At 40.6% G+C, this 20,158-nt stretch overlaps 1 protein-coding gene across 2 annotated transcripts; it reads left to right on the top strand.

Annotated features, from left to right (window-relative positions):
- The first annotated feature begins 876 nt into the window (after positions 1-876).
- Positions 877-20,158, top strand: septin7b (septin 7b). 2 transcript variants are annotated; one of them, XM_074684369.1, is made up of 13 exons: positions 877-994; positions 4,165-4,271; positions 5,338-5,438; positions 5,531-5,665; positions 11,226-11,343; positions 11,603-11,695; positions 11,774-11,870; positions 12,141-12,192; positions 13,314-13,442; positions 14,636-14,656; positions 17,509-17,644; positions 17,996-18,138; positions 18,868-20,158. In XM_074684369.1, the coding sequence occupies exons 1-13, from the start codon at positions 985-987 to the stop codon at positions 18,905-18,907; spliced, it is 1,182 nt and encodes a 393-aa protein (XP_074540470.1). In that variant the 5' UTR covers positions 877-984; the 3' UTR covers positions 18,908-20,158. The 2 variants fall into 2 exon arrangements, with proteins under 2 accessions (XP_074540470.1, XP_074540471.1); XM_074684370.1 differs by lacking the exon at positions 14,636-14,656.

The following is a 20,158-nucleotide window of genomic DNA, read 5'->3' as shown; positions in this document are numbered from 1 at the left end:
TTGCCACAGGCGAGTAGAAAAAGCTGCAGCACGGAGTGGGCCTCTGCTTTATGGTGCTACTGACATTAAAGGAGCAAGTGGAGTGGAATATGTACCACACTGGCCAACTGTCTGAGCTGTTATCGTAGCCCAGATCATGAATCATTTTGCCCCCGGGCCTCTCCGCTTTGGGAACTGATTCTGGAGACAGAATGGGTTGTTTGTCAGATGGCCTGAGATTGATTCCCTTTTGCTTTTTTTTTGTTTTTGTGCTCTCTCTTTCTCTTTGCTTGCTGACCCCGGAAATGCTGGCTCGCTCCTGGACTTTGGGACTGGACTGTTGATGTACACAAAACAGCTGTAAGTATCGAAATAATCTCAATTTGTTGGACAAACCAGTGCAAAAAATATATCTATGCTAAAATAATGCAACAGATAAAACTGTTAAGTTGTTTTTTTTTTAATGAAGAAAGGTTGCCCTACTAAAACATATAAGACCGATTTTTTTGAAACACCAGGTGTGCCATTACAAAAAGGATTCCTTTATCCTTATGGGGTAGTATTTGGACTATAAACAATCTCTACAGATCGACAAATTAAAACTAAACCACTGAATTGTTTGACGAGAGGCTTAATTAAATAGTAAAAGAAGTGGAAGTCAAAGCATGGTTTGGACTTCACGAATGATGCACAATGTGGAATTTCTTCATTTCTTGCTAATTATGCATGTAAATATTTCAAACTATTGGGCAAAGGAAGCTATTTATGAGCAGATAAGGACCCAGTGGGTTGGAAAAGTGTGGGAGCAGTTTAACTTCAAACTTTCCTTTCGAGCTTTGCAGCCAAGGAATGGGTTTAAGAAAATATTTCTCCATTTTTTTTTATGTGTGTATTTTTATTACTCTCTTACAGCAGCAAAAGAATCTGGAAGGATATGTTGGCTTTGCAAGCCTCCCCAACCAAGTGTACAGGAAGTCTGTGAAGAGGGGCTTCGAGTTCACCCTGATGGTCGTTGGTAAGAACACACGCTGCGCTGGCCTCTGCTTGCCCTCGCTTTACGTGAATCATTTCATTGTTTTTGTTGCGGTTTGTGTCTTAAAGCCATTTGCTGTGGTTTCTCTTTTAAAAGTGAGAGGCTGATAGCAGACAGAGCTCCTGCTTTGCTATTTGCTGAGTCAAAGATGAAAAGACGTTATTTTTCTAATATGAATCTCAGGTCAGATCCTTGAAACTGTCCCCAGAACAGAAACACTCTAGATGGATTTAAAAAAGCTGCTCTCAGCGAATCAAGAGTGCAGACATTCTTTCAGAATGCCTGGACGTGGTGTTTGACACCAGGCCAATATCCTCCTCGGCTGATCTGTCCCTGTTTGGAGGGAGAAAGTCTTCAGGTCAAAACCATTTCCTGTGGTGGGACCAACAGAGTTTTTACCCAGCATGCCTCTAAGAATAGCCTGCATCCCGTCGTGCTCTCTACACTTCATTTTTACAGGCTGCTTCCTTGCTGTGCTGCTGATACATTTCAGTCGGTGAGAAGTTTTTTTAGTTGCAGCATCGAATCAATAGATATTTTGATAATCCATGAATGGGTTTGAGAAATGTCTGAATCCAGCTCCTGAAATATGTATTTACACATCTTCTTTTCTTATTTGCCCATGAACCAAAATGCTTTGTGTTCCAGACATTAAAAGACATGTAGATAAGAATGTATCATATTATATTTTTGTGTTTTTGCAGACTTTTCTTATTCTAAGATACTTATATCAGAACATCCTCGTCATGAAGCACTCTGATTTGCTTGCTCCTGTTCTTTGCAGTGTCCTCTGTCAGCTGCTGGCTGTTGAACAAGTGTTCCTCTGGGGCCTGAATGGTTCAATGTGTTTGCAAAAAAAAAAAAAAGCAGCATTTGGGGAGTAATTAGAGGAGAAACAAATGACACATGGGGGTCCTGTGGGCTCGGCGGTGGTTAAATGCCTGCTATTGTTTTTGTGGTATCATCACACACAATATTCAGCTTTTCTTGGCTCGGACGAGCTGTGAGCCCACATGTCCCTGCCGCGAAAACGCAGTGCGTCATCACTCTGTGCTGTGAAAATAGGAAAGGAGGATGAAAGATAGAGGAAGGGAAACGGCGAGGGAGAAAGGGATGGGACTGGTAATGCCAGCAGTGACTGGCACGTCTGCTGTGCCCATGCCTCGTGACACACATGACACAACAACCTGTTCTTTTCACACATTAGAGAGCAGCCCGTTTCATAGTTCAGTCATCACTTCATGCTGTAATGAAGCACATAGCAACACGCCACACATACTATGTACAAGAGCCCAGCAGAAGCCACGAAACAAGCTCCTGACATTCGTCTGTCTGAAGCTCTAGTGTAAATGTTAGCTTGTTAAATATTGACTTGTGGCCATCAGCCAAGGCAGGCAGTGTCAGTGGTCATTTCCACTAATGATTCTTTTCATCGGGAGCTTGGAAACTGGGCGCACAATGGCCGACCAAGCTTGAGAAGCCTCCCGGACCACACAGCCAGTCAGCTGCACATAACAAGGGGCATTGTCTCCGTTGTCTCCTTAGCCTTTCAACTGCTAAACCAAATGGAGTAATGTGTTGGACAAATGTCAGTGTCATCCCTGAAAAGAGATGTGCCCTTTGACTGTCTTTAAGATGTTGACAGTGACCTTCAAGTGGCTGATTGGCAGCGTCTGTGAGCATGAGCCTTGCTACAGTAGTCAGTCGCTTTCTGCCCAGAGAATCAGCATATCAGCATATACGTTTTTGCCCCTCCCACAAATGTGTGTTCTTTAAAAATGTCCCAGCGTTTAAAGGGATAAAAACAAGATTTCCAAAAGTATGAAATTTATTGCCAAGAAGCTTTGTTTCAATAAAGAAATGATCCACCACAACATGCTCCACCATGAACAACATAACTCAAAAAGTAACAAACAGATCTTGATGAAACTTTCAGGAAATGTTTAAAATGGGATAAGGAAGAAGTGAATAAATTTTGGAGGTGATACGGATCACAGTCTGGATCCAGGACTATTTTAAAGGGGACATATCATGCTGATCCCTGATTTAATACTTACATATAATAAATTTGAAAACAAGACCTTTCACCCCCTGAATTTTCAAAAAATAAGATAGGTCATTGCCAGATGGCCGAGAGATTTTGAACGTCGTGACAACACAAGGATCCTTTCTTTTTATTGGAGTAATCTGATAAAGCAGCTCCTCCTCTGTGATGTCAGTTAGTCACACAACCGCCACCGAGGGATACACCCACCAAGAGCAGAGTATAAATGTATAAACTATACATGTTACAGTACCGGTTTGACTCACCACACTGAAGCGTCCTGAGATGATCTGTGTCGAGGTGGATTTTCTTCCTCCTGAGCTGCAGAACCGTCCGGGTCTGACTCGGGGTCCAATACAAAAGGACGTATCCTACACTCTGCCATTTTATTAGTGCTATCAATGCCTTACGGTGAAGTTTTGGCAAACAGCAAACTCGCTTGGTCTGCTCCATCCAATATGGCGATTTTGTAATTACTGCCATGCTGCAAAAACCGCCCCCTGGCTCTGTGACGTTGCGAGGTTACTGGAGGTCATTCTCGAAACGGAGCGTTTCAACGAGATCTTCAGAATGGCCTAAACTGAGGATATTGAGAACGCTATTGTGGGGCAGTGAAGGAACTAAATGACTTGTACTGAGGACAGAAATGCTTTACAGGCATCCTAGTCTGGCATAGTGAAAAGGAGAAACAAGCACAATATGTCCCTTTTAAGGATTCTTTATCATAGTGAGATAAGGCCGTGTTCACCATATGTGTATATAACTCCACCATAAATGGTCAGATTCCTTTGCAAAATAATACAAGACATGGTCACCATAATTTCTGACAGATGTAAAAGTACGATCCAGATCCTGGCAATATTCTGGATACTAAGATCCAGAATATGAAATATGTACTGGGTCATCATAATTTTCAACATGCAACTATCACCAAATTGTAGCAGACAGTCTGCTGAAAGGGAATATAACATTAAAGTAGGACTAAGTGTTGCGTGACAATCACAACATGCTTGGCAGAGGTCTGCGCTCTCTGAGTGCTTTCCTAGTTTACAGTCTGGGAACTTTTTACCACCATCAACCTCACAGGTCACTCTCCCTTTTTTTCCAGGTGAGTCCGGTTTGGGAAAATCCACGTTGATCAACTCTCTGTTCCTGACAGACCTGTATTCATCAGAGTATCCTGGACCCTCACATCGAATTAAAAAGACTGTGCAGGTACGTTCAGGAAAGTAAGGTTTGTTTCACACAGATGTGGTGTAAACACACCTGCAGGGTTAGCTGACCCAGAGGTGAGATTGCCACTTTTTTTTTTTCTTTTTAAACCAAACGGTTTCACACTTTGTTGGTAAAGCTCTCTGAGCCACCAGCAGCTGTGGCAGCTCTCCAGATCAACACTTTGAGGTTTTGTTTGATACTGTGGCCACAAACCCACAAAACTGTGTCTGCAGCATCTGCTAGCTCATCTAATAACGTAATACGACTGAATTACTGCTTTACTTGTTGTTTGTTTCCCAGCAGTTATATTCCCACGAAGATTAACTGCACTTAATTCCTTCAAGCTGAATCTAATAACATCAAATTTCTTGACTTGCCAGATTACAGTTACAGCAGCAACAGACGTCAAGTTAAAGCTGTTTTTAAAACATTATGAATTACAGTTTCACGGTGCCAGAGTCGACTGGATCTTTTCCATTTCAGCCTTCTGAATTACAGTTTCCTCTTTTTTACTCATCAAATGAAGAGTTTATATTTTCATTTCTTTCTTAGCCTTTTCCTTTGATGGTTTTGAACAGATTTCTTTTGACTTCTTGAATCAAAACAAACTTTTTGGGCACCGATTTGATTTTTAAAGCACAAGTTTTGACTAAAGGATTCCCACTTTCAGCTTTACCTTATTCTCTCTGTTTGGTTTAAACAAGTCAGCTGCAGCCATAAATGCCATCTCCCCCAATTACACAACCTTGTTCTAAAAGTTAAGTGCCTCAAGTGCTGCACTTTATCTGTCTGGCTCCTGACTGACAGCATTGCTATCTCCAGATGCTTGTATGCTTCTCTGGTTTCCCGACATAGCTAGCTAATAGCACAGTGTGAGTGGACATGTTGCTACATGCTGCTAGCTTTAAGGATTTTCTGAGTGAGATATATGACCAGGGACATGATCATCCTGCAGCTATCATGATTCAAACCTCTCTTCACATGTTTAGCTTTCTTCAGTTGAGTGATTTCTTAAAAGGTTTTGTTTTAAAGGCAGTTTGTGGTCTTATTCTCCTTCTTGCGTCAGGTTGAGCAGTCCAAAGTTTTGATAAAGGAAGGAGGCGTCCAGCTGCTGCTCACAATAGTTGACACCCCGGGGTTCGGAGATGCTGTCGACAACAGCAACTGGTGAGGATTACAAACTCTAAACTAACCTCAAGCATTTTCAGCTCCTTATTTAGTTCATATGTTTCTTAACAAAAGCATGTTTTACCACACAGCTGGCAGCCGATCATCGACCACATAGACAGCAAATTTGAGGACTACCTGAACTCAGAATCCCGGGTGAACAGACGACAGATGCCCGACAGCCGGATCCACTGCTGCCTGTATTTCATCGCCCCCTCGGGACACGGGTAAGTGGCTTTTATTCAGAGCCCCCTGACGCTAATATAAGCTGATCTAACGAGAATGATTTCATAAACTGCTGCTTCCAAGTGCACAACATTAGAAGGAAGAGAGGCTGAGGGTGAGATGAGGGCGAGCAGGGATGAGAAGAGAGTTAAAAATAGTAGATGGAGGGGAATCTGAGGTCAGGGGAGCAGTATTGAAGCATTAGATCAGTAGGCTGCTGTCTCAGACCCATTGTCCGGAAAAAAGAACTGCTTACATCAGACGCCCGAGGTGGAGTTTTAGCAAAATTAAAACACTTAAAACTTTCTTTTGGTTAAAGCAGTGCTTCCAGACATGCAGGGTTAAATTCCACTGTAGGTTTTATTTCTCATTTCATGCAAACATTAGATCAAGTCCCCTAAGAAACAGATGTTCTTTTAACATTTTTTTTTTGTTTTCAACCTTTATTTCCATTGTTAATGCCAGCACTAGCAGCTGTGCTCCTCTGATTCCTCCTATAACTGTAAATTTCTCAACACTTCATCCTGATCAGTTCTGGGGAGAATGTAATATCAGTTATGCTCATATTATTCTCCTGCTGACTGTTAATCCTCCTCCTTCTGTCAGGATGGAGTTACCTTTCCACCCTTTCTTTTATTCTCTTGAAATCAATGAAGAATGTTTTCCTGCAGCTTTTGATGAGGAAATTCGAAGCCTGATAGCATCGGCTCCTCTTCTGTGGGTGAACAGATAAATGGGATTCTCCCATCAAGATCATTTTGTCATTTTTAAACTATTTGATTGATTTCTCATCATTTGATCAAAATGTATTTTGAGATGTAGCGATGTGGATCTTTTGTGGCCCTTGCCTGTGAAAAAATTAGCTGGTTCTGACTGACTCTGGCGTTTATATTGTAACAGGTGTACTGTTTGTTCTGTGTTCAGTGCAGATGTTTGTGTTTTTGACTGTCAGTAGTGAAGGCATTAGGACAGCAGTGAGTGGGTCAGAGTGCAGCAGGAGGGAGGGGTGGAGGTGTGTGAGTGGGAAAACAGATGAGCTGGAGATCATTAGTTTCACTCAGTGTTTTGTTTCTGCCTGTTTTGAGTTGGCGTGATCATGACTGACAGTTTGACCAGTGAATAAAAACTCTAATGTTTGGGAATCGGCATCATCTTAAATGCAGGGCGGAAGTTACGTAGTGTTTTACTCAAGGTTTTTTGCAATTCTAGTCGTAATGGGAACAAAGAGAAGGCGCCATTGAACTTTATCAAAACTTCAGAAATATCACTTTGATTTCGCCAAAAGGTGTAATGGAAACGCAGCTTCTAACCACCTGCAGCAGAGCACGTTTCAGGTGCTCTCATTTGGTTGAAACAGACAAATCTAAAAGAGCCAAGGGAGAAAAGTTTTTAGATGAAAGTGTGACCAACAAGAATAGTGATGGAGTTTCTCCCACGAAAATAAATAAAGTAGCGCCAGGTTAGTCGTGCAAACAACAGCAATAAAAGAAAGGAGCGTGATAACCTTTGTACAGTAGCGGTAATTAACAGTCAGTGCATATTTCCTTATAGGAAAGAGTTGCTTACATTTCTGTTAAAAAATGTTTTAAATCTGCTTCCATGTGAGTAATCAGGAAAGATATCAATCTCTAAGAATCCTATTTCACATGGCAGCCTTTCAGTCAATCCAGTGTTTTCACCAAGAACTCTTCCCTCCTGAAGCAGTTCTTTGACTGACAGCCCAAAGCTAAGGTCACACACTCAGCTGCTCCTTAGTGTGAGCAGTAAATATATTTGTCTTCTTTTACTCTGTCTCCAAATCTTCACCCCGGGCTGTTTGCTCTGGATGATCTGAGTCAGGCTGTCTCAAAAACAAGGGGTTAAAACTTGAAGCTTGCAGACGGGGGGAAAATGTTAGGGGGGTGAGAGTAATCGAGTGGAAGACGCTGGCCGATTGCCCAGCTGTCGATACAGATCGCCGGATTTATCATACAGACGCGGCTGAGGGGAATTTAAATATCTAAGTTGATTATTCAGAAGCCAGCGGATCTTTGTGTAGTTGCTGACAGCTCAGATGTGCTTTTCCTCACACAGTTGATCGTGTGGGAGTAGCAGAAGTGAGGAACTTCAGAGGTTATTTCCTGCCCTGAAAAAGAAAATCATTAGGTGGAAATCTCATTTATATGCGAGCACTTGCTTAAAATTATGCTAATATGACAGCTTGCCCTTAATCAAAGATCTTAGTCTGAAAATAAAAACAAAAGCAGCCTCTGCTGTTCATCACTGCAGGACAGGACAGTGAGTTTGTGGAGCTGCCTGATTTGTGTTGATGTAATTGTTATCCGTGCGCTCACAGGCCCTTAAAGCTGTTGACCGTGGCTGACTGTAAACAATGAAGAATCCTCTGTCCTCCTTTCTCCTCTTCCTCGATCTGTCGCTCCGTCTGTCCTCTCTCTGAGACATTGTGTTTGTACAAGCCTGTCCTCTGTACCACACAAGCTGTACTTCAGCCTTGAGGATGGGCAGCGTATGTTCTCACACAGACACACACACACATAGATACACAGAGCAGCCCCTCATAGCAGCTGCCGAGTGCTCTCACACACAAGCACAATGACCTCCAACACTGGGGACAATCTGGACATTGAGCTCCCAGCTGAACTCTGGGGACTGTTTGGTCATAAAGTTTTCAGTTAGTTTATTATTGAGGAAAAGTGAACGCTTAACACAGGGTGTCTGAGCATCTGTGAAAAGTCTCAAAAAGTCTCAAATTCATGTATCTAAAATTAAGGCCTTAAGATGTCTTATATTTATTGAAAATGTCATATGCTGGTGTTAGATATATTACTCAGGGGTCTTAAATTTTTCGGGGCAGGATGAGTTAAGGTAAGGCTGATGATTGGGCAAGCTCATGATCTTAATATCCTCTTAACTGTCGAGAAAGAAAAGATCTACCCCCCTTGTACAGTGTGTGCCGATAGTAAAATAAGCGACTCAGACAGAAAATGTTTTTTGAACCAGGCTGTAAATAGGTTAATTTCTGCTTTAAAAACAGCTTTTTTTGGCTTGGTGTGTCTGTGACTTTCAGTGCTTTTGGAGCCAGCACAAGCGGACACTCCAGAAACAGCAGATTTTAGCACTTCCGCATTGTCTCTTTTTCTTAGACTGAAGGTTGCCGCTTGGTTGCACCTATACAAAATTTGCCAAATCTTCTCTGACCAATGCCAAACAGCTCATTCTTGTTTGGTGTTACAATCTCAGAACCCTTTGCTTTCGTCTGATGATGACATAGCCTCTGGGAGTGAAGGCAAACATTTTGTAGCTGTGTTTTGTAGCAGTAACAGTCTTTACTAAGACTTCCTTTTGGCTATTCGTCTAAGTTGATCATCTCAAAAAGTGAGAATCAAATATGTGTAGGGAAACAATATCAAAATGCTAAGTGTTAGCTTAAATGCTAAATCTGAGGACTGCTGTTGTGCTCCTGGATTGCATTTTATCAAATCACATTTGGCCCCTTTGCTTCTGAATTGACTTTTATCCTACATGCAGCCTTTATCCCAGAAAATTTTGTGTTTACTCTTCTTACACGCGATAAAACGGAAATGTTATCAAGTGATTTTGTCTTATTTTAAGTAAAAATTGTCATGGTATACCTGATATGAGCTTGTTTCACCTGACCAGACCAGGAAAATATTGCATTTCAAGTTATTGAAAGACATAAATAAGGTCTGAATTGCCTGTAACAAGTTCAAAAAAATCTGCCAATAAAAAAGAGAAATTTGCAAGAAAATTTGCTTGAAACTGGAATTATGTCTTAATACAAAAACATTTTCTCTTGGTCCATTTGCAGATTTTTTTTAACTTGTTATGAACAATTCAGACCTCATTTTTGTTTTTAAATAACTTGAAATAAGACATTTCTCTGGACTTGTCAGGTGAATGTGGCTCATATTAGGTCTAAAAAGATGTTTTTTAATGAAAATAAGAAAAAAAACACTTGGCAAGATTTCAGTTTTTTGCAGTGTACAAATGGAAAGAAGAACATAAGATGAGGATTGGGAAAGTTTCAATTATATCAATTCCAGCTCAACTACATTTTGCACCTAGAGTGAAGAGACGTTACATCAGCTGCAACAGTGAGGTTTTTTTCTGAACAGGAGACTGCATCATACCGAGGATGTAGCATTCACTAAAACTCACGCTGTAGTGAAGTAAATGCTGTTATGGTTATGCTTCTTTCTACGCAGTGACTGTTTTTCCTTGAGTGAAGTTTCTATTAATCTCACTAAGTTATAATCCTGGGCGATTCTTGTTGCTGAAAATAGAGGGGAAAAAAATGTTGTTTTCTTGCTCTGGATAAAATTTTCAGTCTTTTTCTTTTTTTTGCTTTAATCGCTGTGATATAAAGTATCTGCATGCTAGCTCGCTGGTGTGGGACTATGGGTAGGTGCAAATTTATGGAAGGTTGGCTGGATGATGTCTGTTTGGATTGCAATACAGCAGAATTCCCCGACCAGTCTTAAAAAGTCTTACATTTAACTTGCTAAAACCTGCAGATACCCTGTAACAAGTAAACGTTTTACGCCACGTCATTTTGTTCGAACCACTGGTGCACAAAGATGCACTGATGGTTTAAGAACGGCTCAAACTCAGACTGTCTGAAGATGTTTTTTTCCCCTTGTTTTCCACTCGGTGAAATGACTGGACCACGACAGGTCTGGCCTCGCGTGCCGGCTGTAAATCACACTGAAGCTGTTGTTTTTGGGGGTTTCAAATTGAAGCCTGTCAACGCTGCATTGTTGTGGCTCAAGCGGTGAAAGATTACAGCAGAGAGAAGTCGTGACCTCAAGATCAAACTCTACTTCTGCTTAGTTTAGAGTCTTATACTGAACCAGATACGAAATATAGCTTTGAACTTAAAGGCTTAAGCAGAATTTGAATCCCATGAAGAGATTCAACACTATTAAATAGTTTTTGTTCATAGCTTCTCTGGCAGATAGCAGCAGTTGTCTTGTCAGCTGTTGAATCCAGGCTTTTCTTCAGTGTGTCAGAGAAGCACAGAGCTGCAAACCGACCTGCGTGGCTGTTGGCGATGTTACAAAGATGCATCCCACTCTCAATATCTCAATAAAACAGCACAGAATCCTGCTTCAGGGTGGATTTTTACGAAGAGTGAAATTTTCTACTCTGTCCTAAAAGAGTCCTAATTGTATGAAAGTATATTTTCCAATTTAATACAAACAAAAACCCTGAGCTATAACTCAATTATTCCTTCACTCCTCATGTTATTTATTTTAAAACAGAGCTTTCTCACGGCTTCAAGGTCATGTTACTAGACATAACAAATATCAGTCATAGAAACTTTTCTAGACTGGTTTTGCTCCACTTTTCTATGAAACTAACAAGGAAATAAAATACAGAGCTCTTCAAATGTTAAAACATCACTCAACTTTCATATCTTTGTAAAACAATGAGGTAATACAAGTGTGTAATTTAAAGGAACAGATTGATTTGAAGTGATTTGGCACAGCTTGTAGTTTGTAGATGAGTCTCTTGTTAATCTGTTTCCTTGTCTCCACACAGGCTGAAGCCCTTGGACATCGAGTTCATGAAACGGTTGCACGAGAAAGTCAATGTCATCCCGCTGATCGCCAAAGCAGATACCCTCACCCCTGAGGAATGCCAACAGTTCAAGAAACAGGTCAGATGTTTCCACAGCTGCAAACCACTGCTGAAGTGTTTGTTTTACTGCGGTCATCGCTATGACGGATGAAATGTGCATCATGAACCTTTCTGTCAGTGGGAGCTTAAACTGTCCCATTTGGCACCCATAAATCTGCCATTTAGTTTATTTGGATTAGAGAGACATCAAACTAATACTCATCTGGTATCTTTTTTTAGCCAGTTTTTAACCAGATCTTTTTGAAAGTTGCTAAAGTTGTTTATGATTTTCCATCTAGATCATGCGGGAAATCCAAGAGCACAAAATCAAGATCTATGAGTTCCCAGAGACAGATGATGAGGAGGAGAACAGGCTGGTGAAGAAAATCAAGGTACTTCAAATTACCTGACATTTCATATTACATAAAAATCTCTTGGTCTTCTTCTACTAATTCAGATTCTTTATCTAGGACAAGTTGCCGCTGGCTGTAGTAGGAAGCAACACCATCATCGAGGTGAACAGCAAGAGGGTCAGAGGGAGACAATACCCCTGGGGGGTTGCAGAAGGTATGAATGTTTAACTGAGGTCAGTCTCATCTCAGAGAAAAGAAATGGAAGAAAGTTATGCTGCTCAGAAAATGAATCAACATTTAAATGTAAAAAAAAAAAGGGGATGTGAAGTAATTCAGCACTTACGCGCTCAAGCACATGACTTCAAACATGAAAAGAGGAACCAAACACAACAAATGTTTCTTTGTTTCCAGGCACCGTGATGATTAAAGGTACATGTTTGTTTCTCTGGCAACAGCTTCACTGACTGTGTGTTTCTCTTTTCAGTCGAAAACAGTGATCACTGCGACTTCACCATCCTCAGGGATATGCTCATCAGGTAATGAAAAACACAGAAAAGGGAAGAAAGCTCTTTTATCTGTCTTTATAAAGCTTTAATCAGACAGGCAGAGACTCTAAGAGTATATTTCCTGCGTAACATGAGGGTTTATATGAATAGAGCGCAGACCTCCACCAAGCATATTGTGATTGTGACGCAAAAACTTCAGTCCTACTTTAATGTTATACTCCCTTTCAGCAGACTGTCTGCTACAATTTGGTGTCAGTTGCAGGTTTGGACGATAATTTGTTACTTGACAGTGTTGAAAATGATGATGACCCAGTACATATTTCATATTCTGGATCTTAGTGTCCAGAATGTTGCCAGGTTCTGGATCGTACTTTTACATCTGTTAGAAATTATCGTGATCTTGGCCATGTCCACACGTAGCTGGGTATTTGGGAAACCGCATAAATTTTTATACGTTTATGCCTGTCGTCCACACGAAACTGCAGCTTTATGTCACTAAAAACAATGTTTTCTGAAAACTCCGAAGATTTTGGAAAACTCTGGTTTCATGGTTTCATGTGGATGCCAGTAAACAGGGTGTTCGGTTCTCAAATGTCACAGCTGAATGACGGGAGCTCATTCTGATGGCTGGCAAGGGTTTTACGTCAGGAAAACACTGCCCATTATAAGTTTGGCTTGCTTGGAGCCGCACTCACTGGCAGATTTACCGCTGCGTGTAGACGAAAGTAATTTTTAAAACGAACCAGAGGGAACGCTCGTTTTTGAAAATACCCGGCTACGTGCGAACATGGACTTTGTCTTGTATTGTTTTGCAAAGCAATCCAACCATTTATAGTGGAGGTATATACACATGGTGAAAAAGGCCCTATCTCACAATGATAAAGAATCCTTTTAAAAAGTCCTGGATCCAGACGGTGATCCAGATCTCCTCCAAAATGTAATCACTTCTTCCTTATCCTATTTTGAACATTTCCTGAAAATTTCATCAAGATCTGTTCATTACTTTTTGAGTTATGTTGTTCACAGACAGACAAACTCTCCCAAAAACATAACCTCCTTGGCGGAGGTGAATTTTAGCTATTGAGTTCTTTCTCTTGAGGTTACACCTAAAAGTGCAGTGTTGTTAAGTGTTTTGATTCCTTTGTCTGCAGAACTCACATGCAGGACCTTAAAGACGTGACGAACAATGTCCACTACGAGAACTACCGCAGCAGGAAGCTGGCAGCCGTCACCTACAATGGCGTGGACAACAACAGGGCTAAAGGTCAACTGTCCACAAAGTAAGTAACAGAGAGAGTTCAAGAGAAACAGCAGCTGTAGTCGAGGTAGTCACTGCTTGATGACAGCAAAAAAACTGTTGCTGGTTTCAGGGATCTGTATGACAGTGGCCTCTGATTAGATTAGAGTTTTTCGGATGCAGATATTGCAGAAGTAGTAGTAGCAAACATGTATGCAGTCACGTAACTCTTTGTATCTAAAACAGAAAGCTTCTCAACCACACTTTAAATATTTTGTCCTTTATCCTGATTTCAATCTCTTGTATGACAAACAGGATTCCCAAATCATTTAACCTAACACCGAGTGATATCTGCTTATAATTCAGGTTTTGAGCTTGAAAGTTCTGCATGTGATTAGCAAAATAATGTCGTCTTTGTAAGCTCAGAAGCCCACGATATGCAAATGTAGCAAAGAGACTTAAATGACCTCGTTGTTTGGTAAACCGCTTAATCTGAAGTCACATTTCTTTAATTAGAAGTCCGTTTTAAACACAGCAGGGAAATACCAAAACAACTTGATTTAATGAAGGAGTCATGTTGTCCTTATTGTTTTTCCATTTTACTTCAGGCATCAAGTTGTGTATTTCTGAATATGATGCTCAAACTGTCTCATAAAATCTGGTCTGCTGTCATATCCAGGACATCCAGAGTAGATCTTCATCACATTCTGTACGTCAGAGCCACTTCAAACCCTAAAATACTCATTTCAATACATTTGTTTTGGGGTATTTAGCTTTAAAAAAACTATGGAAATCTGATTCTGGGTCCATTCTCTGTCCATTCATTCTGTTTTTGATGATCAACAGGCCTGCACTGATTTTGTCTCTGTGTTCTCTCACTGTACTACTTTGCATAAAATCATGCCACTGATTCTCATTCAAAGCACCACACAGCTTCCTCATTCAAGCTGACACAGGGAACAGCTAATGGCTAACTCACTCAGCACTCAGCTGAAGATCAGCCTCACACCGCTGAAGCTAACACACAGCTCAACATTTGATCAACTCTGCTCAAAAGCAGCTGATTTTATTCTCTCAGCTTTTGTTTTTGTTACATTTTGCTCTGAAATCACAAATCACGTCAAGAAGACTTGTTTTATTTTAGTGCATGAGCTCATTATTGCATGCTGTCTGTGTGTGTGTTTGTTTGTGTGTGTGTGTGTGCGTGTGTTTGGTTGTGTGTCTTTTATTTTTTAGACTTGACACAGTTGAAGGAATGTAAGTGGGCATATTTTTCTTATTTTATGAGACCCTTGTGTTTGATTTTCATTCCTCTCGACCCTTCCTTTTTTTCTCTCCCGTTGGCTGCATTCGGGTGGTTTCCTCTCTCATGTTGACTTAGGCCTGCCCACCCCTCTTCCTCCAACCCCAACCGACCTCCCTCTGTCAGCAGATTTTTCCAGGAACAGCGGGGGGAAACTGAATTAACACATTTATGAATACAGCCTGTCAGTTATGAATGTGATGGACTATTTTTTTTTCCTTAAACCAAAACTTAACAATCATGCTTTCACTGCTGGTCCCACCTGCTGCTGCTGCTGCTTGGGTTAATGCATTAGACCTGAATATGAGGTGTATGGAGTGGTTAGGAATGAGGGACAAAGGCACAACATAAACATGAGCTTTATGTGTCTGAAGTGCTGAAATATAAACTTTTTAAGTTGAGTTTGGAAGATATTTTGTTGTGACAATTCTTCTTGGCAATAATTCCTGTACTTTTGGAAAGCCTGTTTATTTTGGTTTTGAATTGAGCCATATTGGTTAGGAAGATGCATAATTAATGGATGTTGTCTCCCTGACGTCACACGTCTGTTTCTGAAAGGGATTTTTGAAGCAGATCGGCTATCATGGCCATATTGAAAATGGCATGGGCTTCAAGTACAGCGATAGGAAACATTTTTTGAACCAGGCTGTAAATAGGTGATTTCTGCTCTGAAAACATCTTTTTTTTGGCTTGTTGTTCACGTGACTTCATGTACTTCTGGAGCCAGCCTCAAGTGGACACCCAAGAAACAGCAGAATTTAGCACTTAAGCATTATCTCTCATTCTTAGACCCAAGGTTGCTGTCTGGTTAAACAATTGCAAAATTTGCCAGATTTTCTCTGCTAATGCCAAACAGCTCATTCTGCTGTTTGGTGTTTCAGTCTCAGAACCCTTTGCTATCATCTCATGATGACACAGCCTCTGGGAGTGAAGGTGAATATTTTGTTGCTGCATTTTGTAGCGGAAACAATTTGCCAAAGTTGATCATCTCAAGAAGCGAGAATCAAATATTCGCAATCAAATAACGCGAAGTGTTAGCTGCAGGTATCTTCTCATAGACATGAATCAGTTCTGAATACGAAATCTGAGGACTGCTGTTGTGCTCCTGGATTGCATTCTATCAAATCACATTAGGCTCCTTTGCTTTTGAAATGGACTCCTCTCCGACAGGCGGCCGTTATCCCAGAAAATCTTGTGTTTACTCTTCCTACAATTGGAAGGAAGAACATAAAATGAGGATTGAGACAGTTTAAGTTATATCGATTCTGGCTTAACTGCATTTTGGCAAAAATGAGGTCTGAATTGCCTTTAAAAAATTCAAAAAAATCTGCCAATAAAAAAAAGAGAAATTTGCTAGAAACTTGCTAGAAACTGGAATGTCTTAATAGAAATAACTTTCCTCTTGTTCCATTGGCAGATTTTTTTACTTGTTACGAGCAATTCAGACCTCATTTTTATCTTTAATTAACTTGAGATAAGACATTTTTCTGGACTGGTCAGGTGAATATGGCTCATATTAAGTCAAAAAAGACATTTTCTACTGAAAATAAGACAAAATCCCTTGATAAGATTTCAGTTTTTGCAGTGTACAAATGGAAAGAAGAACATAAGATGAGGATCAAGACGGTTTCAATTATATTGATTCCAGCTCAACTGCATTTTGCACCAAGAGTGAAGAACCATGACATCAGCTGCGACTGTGGTGTCTTTTTGTTTTTTTTTAATGAACAGGAGATTGCATCATATCGAGGATGCAGTATTCACTTAAACTCATGCTGTGTTGAGGTAAATGTTGTTATGGACGTTCTTCCTCCCATGCAACGACTGCTTCCTCTGAAGTGAAGCTTCAATCATAATTCTGGGAGATCTGTGTTGCTGTTAGGAACCGAAATGTGGAACTGAAAAGCGGTTAATCTCTGAATCTTAGAGAGAAAAAAGAATTTTGAAGAAAACAGTTTCTAGAAATCAGTTGCATCAGGCACTGAAATCCAGATCTGTGGTGTCATAACCGTTAGTCTAACTACATTAGCTGGAACTTGTCTTCTTTCTGAACCTCCAAAGAGCTGTTTGTGAGACTTTTCTGTTTTAAAGTGTAGCTTAGCTTACCTGTCACTACGGTAAATAAAGAGTAGGTTAGACTTAACTTTAAGATGTCACCTCTCCAAATATCTCATGTCAGGTTTCTTTTTGCAACAAAACATTAATAGAAGCTGAACTAACATTTAACCCACTACCTTCACTAACAGCCAGTGTTCATAGGCTTGTTGCACTTTTTGCACTTTTTGGTCGTCTTCTTGCTCGCAGTGATGTCTCCTGAGTGGTTTCCTGTTCCTGTCACAGCCTGTGGGATCCCATCTTTCCTGAAACTTTACCTCTTGTTTGGTTCTCCTTCCTGAACCCCAACATGTTGTCCCTTCTGGGGACTAAAGACAGATGTTTTTTTCTTCTGTACAAATGCATGTGGTTGTATAACTGCTCAGGTAGATCTCAGTCAGTTTGTTGTCTTTCTGTCAGTGCTTGGTAAGAACAAGACAGATATTTTACTTCAGCTACTTGTAGCTTAAATGTTTTTTATCTGCATGTAACAGCTTTTAAGAATCAAACAGGAAGTACTGAAGGAGTTGAGCTTTTTAAAGAAAATAGTCATAAAAAAGTTAACCAATCACTTAACAGCTCAGAGAAGTGCTTAAATGGTTGTTCAGAGTGTTTCAGATACTGATCCTGGTACCTGTAGTGCTGGTCTAAATTGGTGTGTGTGTTCTTGTGTGTGTGTGTGTTTGTGCACTCTCACGTTCTCCCTGTGCAGGAGTCCTCTGGCCCAGATGGAGGAGGAGAGGCGAGAGCACGTGACTAAAATGAAGAAGATGGAGGTCGAGATGGAGCAGGTGTTTGAGATGAAAGTCAAGGAAAAAGTGCAGAAGCTTAAAGACTCTGAAGCAGAGGTACACACACATGCACATATCCACACACACACACACACACACAAACCCAGAGACAGGTTTTGGAAATACTGGGATTAACAGGATTTCACTCGTCTCTGTCTGATCTTCCCTCCTCTTGTGCTGTTTCAGAAGTTATCAGTGTGAACTGTTGGAGGAGGACATGTTGAATCCTATAAATGTTTTACTTATTTGTGTCTAAGATTAGTCGCTGAGAAGAAAGCAGCCGACGTGTGTGTGTGTGTGTAACATAATCTGTTAATGTGTCATCACATCTGTCATTAATGGAACCATGTGACGGTGATGTCAGCCCCAGTTCTCTGATGTCCTACTCTGCCCCTCTCCTCTCTGCAGCTTCAGCGACGTCACGAGCAGATGAAGAAGAACCTGGAGGCTCAGCACAAGGAGCTGGAGGAGAAGAGGCGTGTGTTCGAGGAGGAGAGAGCAAACTGGGAGGCCCAGCAGCGCCTGGAGCAGCAGAAACTGGAGGCCTCCAGGTACAATACTCACTTACTGTCAGCGTCACACTTTTCACGCTTTTCACTCCATGTGTTTCTAAGCTCCTGTGTAATGCACAAAGTCACGCACTCCATTTGCTTCAATGGAGGGTCTGAAGTGGGAGGCAATGGATTCGCTCCGACCCTCGACCATATGACACTTCTTTAGAGGGAGACGTTGGATTTTCTCAAACTTGATCACAAATTATCGGACACAACAGCTGCAACCCTTTCTACTCTGGAGGGAAACAGACCAAAAGCCCTTTGCATACCGGATGTGTATTTTTTGCGGGAATATTTTGCACATTATTTATTTTTTTAACCTACTGTTTTTCTATGCAAGCTTTCACACCAGCAACGTTTTGTATGCTGAACGAAATTGCAGCTTTTATTTTTTTGGACCAAGGTCGATTTTTACAAAGTTTGGCTTACGAGTACACATCCAACCAATCAAAACACTTGTTGACAAGTCACATACCAAAACATTCAACATTGATTGTGTTCAGGTCCCAGCACCTGTGTCTTTGCGACAAAAGACATAAAAACTACAAAGACAATGATTACAAAGACATTGTTTGGAGGAGAATAGCTGCACAGATTGAATATGATGCCTCTGAATTTTTCACAATTTCATGCCTTATAAGCTTCTATAATATAAATTTCAAAAGTTAGAGCTGAAACTTTTTTTATTCATTACGCTGATTTAATTTTTGTGTCTCTCTTCTACAGGACTCTGGAGAAAAACAAAAAGAAAGGCAAGATCTTTTAAAGAACAGTTGGCAGGACCACCCCAACTCGAGTTTTTTCTGTTTGCCAACGTTGCCGGTCAGGACGCCAGTGTGTGGCACTGACATCACCCACTTCCTCCTTCCCTTCTCCCCTTTCCCCCCTCCCCTTACCTACCCCCTCCTCTCCTCTCCACCCTGCTCCGTCTGCCAGCACAGCTGCACTCCTGCGTCCCACCACCAGAGGGAGCGTGGAGCAGGTATGTGAGGAGGTGGAGGGTAACTGCCACCACAGAGCCTCCTCGCTGCCTCGGGACTCATTTTCATGAAAGAATGTGTTAAATGTGCCGACAGAAATACAACCCCCGTTTTAGAAAAGGCCAAACCCTCATTATTATTTTAATTATTATTTTAATTATTACTGATGTTATTATTATTATTATTGTTGTTGTTATAACTGATATACTGTCCCCACCCCGATTTGCTGCTCTCTTCTTTTCATCCCAAGGTTGCTTTGACTGATGATGTGTACAGTTTAAGAAGAGATGTGCTGACAAAAAGAGAAACCCATGAACCCTGTGTGACTGTTGTACAATCAAGTTTTGGTGAATTGTATTTGTTTACAGGAAAAATGAAAGTAACAGTATACAAACTTATACCTGCTCTTCTGTCGTGTATTTAAGTACAAGGACAAGGCATTAACTAATCCTTTTGTTTTGTTTTTGAGTGTATCTGGTAAACCTTTAATAACCTTCTTTTTATGAGTGCGACAGTCGAAAAATGAAACCGTGTCAACAGAAAACCCTGAACTCAAGAAAAAAAAACAATAAAAATGCACCTTGGGCCTTTTTCTAGACTTTAAAAAATGGCTAAAATTTCTTGTTTTTGTTTTTTTGCAATGTTACGCTTTCTTTTCTCCTCTGTGTTTAGCTTTTTCCACTAGCCTTGGACCACCATTTATAATGTCATAAGTGTTATATTTCACTTTAGTTTATTTTTCTATATACCGAGCCAGCTAAAGTAATAACTTCTTTTGTATGTTTAGAAACTTCTCAGAGACTTGTGAGCAGCGTCCTCTGTTTGAAAAAGAAACAAGCTTTCACATCGAACAGTGACTCTGAAATCATAAAGAAAAAAAAAACAAAACAAAATGTTTCAATCACTCGCGGACACGGATCAGTGGGCAAATGAAGAGTCAACACCGCAATTTGCTTGGCTATGTACTCCATCTCTGTATTTTTAATTTTATTTTTCATTTGTATTGTACAAAGTCACTTAATAAACCTGTGATGATA

The sequence above is a fragment of the Halichoeres trimaculatus genome, unplaced genomic scaffold (genome assembly GCF_033239565.1).
Source record: "Halichoeres trimaculatus isolate MK-OKI-2021-1 unplaced genomic scaffold, fHalTri1.1 fHalTri1_scaffold_12, whole genome shotgun sequence".
Taxonomy (NCBI): domain Eukaryota; kingdom Metazoa; phylum Chordata; class Actinopteri; order Labriformes; family Labridae; genus Halichoeres; species Halichoeres trimaculatus.
This window is presented reverse-complemented; position numbering and strand designations above follow the sequence as displayed.

Coding starts and splice junctions, on each gene's coding strand:
- septin7b (XM_074684369.1), top strand. Junction 4,272..5,337: donor GAATTAAAAAGACTGTGCAG/GTACGTTCAGGA, acceptor TTCTTGCGTCAG/GTTGAGCAGTCCAAAGTTTT. Junction 5,439..5,530: donor GCTGTCGACAACAGCAACTG/GTGAGGATTACA, acceptor TTTACCACACAG/CTGGCAGCCGATCATCGACC.